The 7,297-nt window shown below is 37.4% G+C and overlaps 1 protein-coding gene across 1 annotated transcript; it reads right to left on the reverse strand.

Annotated features, from left to right (window-relative positions):
* Positions 1 to 2,984: 2,984 nt before the first annotated feature.
* LOC137721839 (Integrase-type DNA-binding superfamily protein) lies at positions 2,985 to 4,595 on the reverse strand. Its single transcript, XM_068460861.2, has one exon. The coding sequence runs from the start codon at positions 4,500 to 4,502 to the stop codon at positions 3,204 to 3,206; it is 1,299 nt and encodes a 432-aa protein (XP_068316962.2). The 5' UTR covers positions 4,503 to 4,595; the 3' UTR covers positions 2,985 to 3,203.
* Between the last annotated feature and the right edge of the window lie 2,702 nt (positions 4,596 to 7,297).

A 7,297-nucleotide genomic window follows, 5' to 3' on the forward strand; every position in this document is an offset into this window, starting at 1 on the left:
GATAGAGCAAGAAAAATAAAATCTTAATTTATTCACCAAATAAAAAATAATGTATGTATTGCTTTACTCACGCAACAAATTGATAGGGTTTTTTTTTTTTTTGTTTTTTTTGTTTTTGTTGACAAATGAAATGTTCGACACTAACTTCATCTAAACATCGGAAGAGAGATTTAAACTTGTGTATAGTGTGTGAAAATACACTGTTCTAACTAACTTGACTAAGTTCAGATCTGCAATGTAAAAGAGACTAAACTCAACATAATAATTAGATGCACACAACGGTCCTTGCCAAATCTTCACTCTCTAGCTTTTGTCACTACTTCAACTACTGTACGTGTGGAAGAAGAGCTAAAGGGTTCTGCTCTTGGTCTCGAATCGAGGGGGCACAATAATCAATTGCATCGTAGTTGTTTGTACTGGAAAGACGATTTGCCGGACCTAGGAGTTCTGATAAAAACTTGCAAAATAGAAACAAGATCCGATGAGGTAATGAGCTCTGGTGTGATGCTAAAAAAAATAATGTAATGTAATGATCCGAACTGTTAATTAAAGTGTCTTTGCCGAGATCATCCATGAAAAAATTTAGCCAAGTCGAAAATGGGTTACACCAAATCGGGATTGGAGTGGCCCAAGTACTGAACATCCTTCTATTAGGCAGTTTCCTCTGACCTTAGGTGAGGGCCCATCAAGCCCCTTCCACAATTCTAATTTTGGCAACAATACTATTCAAAAACATAATTACTTCTCTTTCCATTTTGTTTGTAGTCCGGACTAGGGCTGAGCACGGGCCGGGCCAGACCCAAATTTGAAAGAACCGAACCTACCCATTTTAAAATGTAACGGGCTGCGCCGGGCCGGGTATAGGGATTTTAAGTTTGGGAACTGGACCTAACTCGGCCCGTATCAAACAGGCCGATTCGGGACGGGTCCACGAGTCCAATAACTTTTTATTTTATTTTATTGTATTTTAATTTTTTTCGGTTATGGGTATACTACGATTGAAGCAGAATGAGGTGTGGTTCCGGTGCCGATCGAAAAGGAAAAGGCTTGTAGAACCAAAGAGCAGGTTATGTCTATCATGAAAATTTTCTGTTACAAATTCAACAAAAACCAGTAAATTACATGATTTCTAATGCATGGTCGATGAACTACTTAGGAAAGAAAAAATACCTGCAAAACCCTTATCACAAAATTTTCCCAAACCCCTCAAAAACCCAGAAAAACCCAAATTAAATTCCCCTACAAAACCATCGGGGAACCCAAATCAAAACCAATTTGGGTTTTTTGAAAATTGGAAGCATAATCGCAGCGGGGGGATCACCAACCTCAAGTTCTTGGCGTTGATGAACTCGTTTGACGAAGATGGTGGTCAGATGGTGTGTGGCAAGGACCTCGATATACGGTGATGGTGATCAGGTGGTGGGTGGGAGGGACCTCGTTCAGGGTTGATGGTGATATAGCGGTACAGACTCATCCCGCAGATCCCTACGGTGACCCTTGTGGCAGCGAACAGTGGATAAACCTACATGCATACAATACGACGCCGGATTGAAAGCTGAGCAAACAGAATCAAAGCCGATTTGGCACAAAACGAAAGGAAAGGATCAAGTATCGGAGGTAGATCTGCCCTTGCCTCAGGCCTCAGCCAACGATTCGCAGCCATTGATTGAAATGCATTGTACGGAGATTACCGGAGAGAAAGATGCGATGAGGGCTTGGGAATGCGAAAACAGGGACGAAGGAAGGCGCAAAGAGACACGACATGAGCCGCCACTTTTATCCCTAGTTTATATAAGGATCTGGATCCCCTAACGGAGACGAGACAGAGAGTCAGTCCGGGAAAGAGAGATCGAGATGGATGAGAGTTGAGTCTTCGAGAAACTGAGAAGACATTTGCAGATGACTAGAGATCAAATCTCCAGATATTGGATGGGGTATACGGTTCGGGCCGGGGGCCCGTTTTCTTAGCAATTTATACTCGCCTTGCCCCGCAACTAACATAAACCCTATCCACCCCGCCCCGTTTCAGATTTTAAAACACTAGACCCGCCCTGTACCTGCCTATACCTGCCCTTACCCGTGGGTCCAAGACCCGTTTGCCCACCCCTAGTCCAGACTAATGAGTAGTAGGGGTGGTTTGGCATGGGATCCCAAACCGAAAATGGGATCCCGAATTTCAAACCGAAAATGTTTGGGACGAGAATTTGAAGACCAATCCCTAAACCAAAATTTCAGTATTCTCAATTTTCGGTATTCCCAAATTTCATACAAATTGAAATAGCAATCATTCATATCAAGTTAAATTAACATGCAACCAAAATAAAATAACTAACAAACCCAAAAGCAAAAAAAATAAGTTACAAACCTAATATTTTCGAAAACTAACAGTACAATTTTTTGATTTTGTGTTGAAGAAATAGACACATTTATAAGAGGTTCATACTGGCTGCTGTAGCGATAAAAGGCTATGGTTATATACTACTTGTAGACCATACCAATTATATTGCTACTAGTAGTTAGCAATAGTTCAAATGTATAATAATATATATAATATTTACTTTCAGTTCGATATGAGATTACCAAAAAATTGAGTAAACAATACTGAATCTCGTACCGAAATTTCAAGATTGGTTCGGTATTTCATCCTGAAAATTTTGGAACTTTAGTTTGGAACTTTTTTGGTTTGGGATCGAAATTTTTTTGGTTTGGTTCGGGATTTTTGGAAATTTTTTCCAGCCCTAATGAGTAGTAGTTTGACTTTTTATTTACTATATTGACAAATAAGAAAAAAAAAATAGTATTTTTTAAATTTAATTATGACTGTTTATTTTTTGTACTACTAAATGATCTAATCTATTGAATAAAAAATTATTCTTTGTAATATAAAGTTGGAACAATGTGCATCCTGCTTGTTCAAAGGGAAAAATCATCATTACAGAATACAGAAGTTGTAGAAATTGAATCAATACTTAAGCAAAAGGAAATGAAAAATGTATAACTGCATAAAGATCAACTTTTAAGAAAACTATAAATTAAAAAAATTAAAAAAACACAACCGGGAGAAAGTACAAATCTGATAATCAAACAATTTACTGCAAAAATTGGGAAACGAAATAAGAGTTATTTGCCTATATGATCATATTTTGGTATCAGATATCAATTTTGGAAATGAAAAATGAGATTCCAAAAAGGAAATTCGAAAGTTAGGAATCAGAGACCAGAAGAGCATCCCATATCATGTCCATGTCCAAGGAGGGCATTCTACTTAATTGAACAGCATCCACATCTGCTGCTGATACTAAATCCTGCTGGTGGTGATGGTGATGAGATCCAACTTTGCTCTCCAACTCAAAATGCCACTCTTTTCTTGTAGGGTTTTGGCTCAAATTACTATTGATCATGAGATTATTGTGATCGCCGCCATCACCCGCTGAGTGCTTGTTTGATGACGCTGATTCGGACGAAGAGGACTCCTTGATGGCCTTCTTATGTGCTTGTGATGATGATATTGCTTGCAACTTTGCTTCAAGAAGAGCAGCTATGGTTCCTTTCAAAGCACTGGCCTTAAGTTGATGCTTCAAATCTGGGAGATTCAACTGTGCATGTTCGCCGCGCAATATATAAGCTGCGGTGTCATATGCAATGGCAGCCTCCTCAGCGGTGTCAAAAGTCCCCAACCAAACCCTTGTTCGGTTTCTTGGTAATCGAATCTCAGCCACCCATTTCCCCCAATGCCTCTGCCTAACTCCTCTAAATAGCTTTCCTTGTGATGATGAGGAGGTGGAGGACAAATTGTCATTAGGCTGCTTTTGTTGTTGATTGATCTGCTGCTGATGCAATCTTGATGATGATCTTCCAGTGTGCTTCATTGGCTGCGTCTTCGTCGTGCTTAGCCAGTAATCATTGAAGCCTTTGGATGAGTGGTTTGATAAAGTTTGATTAATTTTAAGCCACTCAATCATGCCCGGCTGATGCTGAATTTGAACAATTGCTTGAGGAGCAGGAAATGAAGGGGTTAATAAAGAGGATAACTCATTACACCTTTTGGTCTTGCCAAGTGAGTTTACAACTTCAACTTGCATGGACGACGATGACGATGGGGATGATGATGATGATGATGGATCTAACAGACTTGGTTGCTGCAAAAACAAAGTTAATTTCGGAAATCTCGATGGTTTTGATGACAAGGAAGGTGGAGAAGTAGGTGGTTGATCAGAAACTTGAGCTCTAGTCAGCTGTGGAAATGTTTCCAAGAAATTTAGAGGAACAAAAGGACTGCTTGTGTTGTTGATCAAATTGGAACCCGAAAGAGAAACATCCTCTGCGGAAGAGCTACTAGACTCCGATGACAGTGGCGATTTTGATCCACTGCCACCCCAGCTGGCTGGATGATCACCAAACAAATTTGATCCAATATTGTTACTAGTTGCCATTCTTGGAAAATAAGAGTATGGCAATTGCTTTTCTATGAAGGTTTCCATCTTGGGAAACTTTTCCTCCATGCTAAATTCTAATACAACTTTGAGTGAAAACACAACAAACAAAGAAAATAATGGCACAGAAATGATGGGAGATCATCAAGGCACTGTGTTGCTTTATATATATATATATATATATATATATATATATATATATTTGCTGCCTCTAAAGCCTAAAGTTCTTACCTCCTCATGTGACAAGTATTTTGCTGCCCTAATAGAATATTAGGGAACCTACTTTATGTCGATAAAGCAAAAAGCTATTGTCCTAGTCAGATCTCTCTCTCCCCTCTGAGTAATTGACAAAAGGAATAAGCTCACCACCTTCCATTTTCCTCCCCCACGCAAATTCGTGCTTGCCAATATTCTTTGATGTCTCAATGCAACCAATCAGAACCCGCCAGCTCAGGCGCTTCTTGGCTTACCTGCCATATGGGAGGGTGTTACATGCAGTGAATCTTCCCCAGTGATGGTGACTGCATGCAATTTCAACCTTTTACTTTCGTTTCATGCCTCTTTATGTATTTGATCATGGATTTTCTATGTCATTCATCATGTGGCTTCTCCAAAATTCACATGCCCTCGTTCCCCCTCTTTATACTTTCTATTTAATTTATATATAAAGTTAAGACTTTTTTTTTTTTTTTTTTTTTTTGTTACAAATGGAGGTTTCGAATTCTAAATCTCTAGCACTTACCCATTGCTCTACTCATCATCATATATAGCAAGGTTAAACATTTTAAGCCCTATTTTTATTAAAATTTAACTAATGTAATAGCAATATAAATAGCAAGATAAACAGCGTGCCCATCTGCTATAATAATTGGTTAATCAGTCTTAAATTTTAAACCAACTGAGATGGCCAACCTCATGATCAGCGGTCCTATACATTGCACGCAAATTAGTGGAAGGCTCATACGTACTATTGTTGGTAAGCCTTCATTTATCAATATTATCATCGACATAATCATTAGCGTTGAACCGGCCTTAAACCCAATTTAAACCAGCTATTATGTTAGTTAATTGAATTTCGTTTCGGCCGGAATGTAATGTTTGATTATTTAAGTGTTAGGAAATGATGACTGTCTTTTCTGGATCTAGTTGCATTAAACAAATGGTGATGAAAGTTATCGGCACAGGTATACCTTGTTTGGCTTTTTCTTGGGGCAACATGAGCATGTGTCTTCTGAGGAGGGTTTACAGACACTCAATAAGCACCTCATCAAAGGTAAAAGCTACGTATGATATATATATTTTTTATTTTAGCCAAACTGTGTTTTGAAACAGCATAACTTGTCACTTTGATTCTTAAGATTTGAAATCGATAAAAGTGATCTCTAAGTTTGTCTACTATCAATCTTTTTGGTTCTTCCCTGAAAAATCTCTGTTAAATAATGACTAAAATAACAAAACTACCCTCAATTTAGTAAACTATGGACCAAAATTATTTAACAAAATCTAAGGGTATTTTTGTCATTTTGGTCTTATTTAATGAAGATTTTTTACAAAATGACTAAAACGATTGGTTGTGGATAAATTCAGGGATCATTTCTATCAATTTTAAATCTCAGATACCAAAATGAGAAGTTATACTAATCTCATAGGCCATTTTATTTAAAGAGCCTATATATAAGTATATAATTTCCAAATTGTGTGGTGTTAGTAAGTTTGCAGCCATTTTAAGCTACCTAATTGGGTGAACGCCACTTGGAGGAACCACGCAAGGGAGGAACATACAATAACAATATGTTCTAGAGGGAAAGGAGAGCGAATCTTGAAAGAAAAAAACCTTAATAATTTCACTTTTTTGGCAAGTTTGTTTTACAAATATTATTCTAATTAATTAGGTTAAGTACTTTGTAAATGTTATCTTGGAAAACAAGCACATGGGTAAGGCTGAAGCTAAGGTACCTACATTATGTTTTTACTTGTTTAATTGAGGAGTATTAGTAGGCAGAGGCACCAGGCTATGTTTTCATATGTAAGCTTTTTTGCCTTTTCTCTTTATATCTTTATTCCTTCCTGTGTTTTGGACCTCAAAACCCTAAAGCATAAGCAAATATATAAATAGAGAAACTGCTTGCCTTCATTTCTGAACACACATCAGCAATAGCTAGCTTTTAGTTTAAATTAGAGATTTAGTAGGAGGAGCTTGAACATGATCAAGGAGTGGATGACAAGTCATGAATGGGGACTCAGTGCCCTGTAAATATAAAATATATTGTGACAGGTCTTTGCTTAATTTTATTACAAACTTATCTGTTTCTCAGTCTTGAAGATAAGAATTTTGCAGCCTGTATATCAAAGGAAAATATACATTACGAAGAAAGTTGAGATTCAACCTATGCCCGAATCATATTCTTTTTTATTTAAGTTATCTTCTTTTATAGTCTTTTTTTATTGGCTTCATCCCGTCTGTCCCATTACAGCTAGTAATATAAAATCAATTGGCAATATAGAGAATAGTTCAACTATTTATAAGTACATGCAATGTTCCTCTTCTCATCAATATGAGATTCATTCTCAACACGCCATCTCACGTGTGCCGAATTTTTAAGCTTAACACATGGACAACGCAAATCAAGTAACATAGAGCATGTGTGGCCATTAGGCTTTGCACGTGGGACAACCTGCTTACCATGAAGAAAGTTGAGTTTCCACCATAAAACCAATTGGCAATATGAAGAGTAGCTTAACTACTTATAAGCTCTTGCAAAGTCCCTCATCTCATCAATATAAGATTCATTCTCAACGTTCATTGCGTTTGGTTGTCCTTTTTACCATTCTCTATTAATAGTTATACTTATCTTGTAGGTTTT

The sequence above is a fragment of the Pyrus communis genome, chromosome 4 (assembly GCF_041283825.1).
Source record: "Pyrus communis isolate YQ-2024b chromosome 4, ASM4128382v1, whole genome shotgun sequence".
Taxonomy (NCBI): domain Eukaryota; kingdom Viridiplantae; phylum Streptophyta; class Magnoliopsida; order Rosales; family Rosaceae; genus Pyrus; species Pyrus communis.

What these genes read in the sequence shown, in the direction of transcription:
- LOC137721839 (XM_068460861.2), bottom strand. Translation starts at nt 4,502, where the DNA reads ATGGAGGAAAAGTTTCCCAAGATGGAAACCTTCATAGAAAAGCAATTG.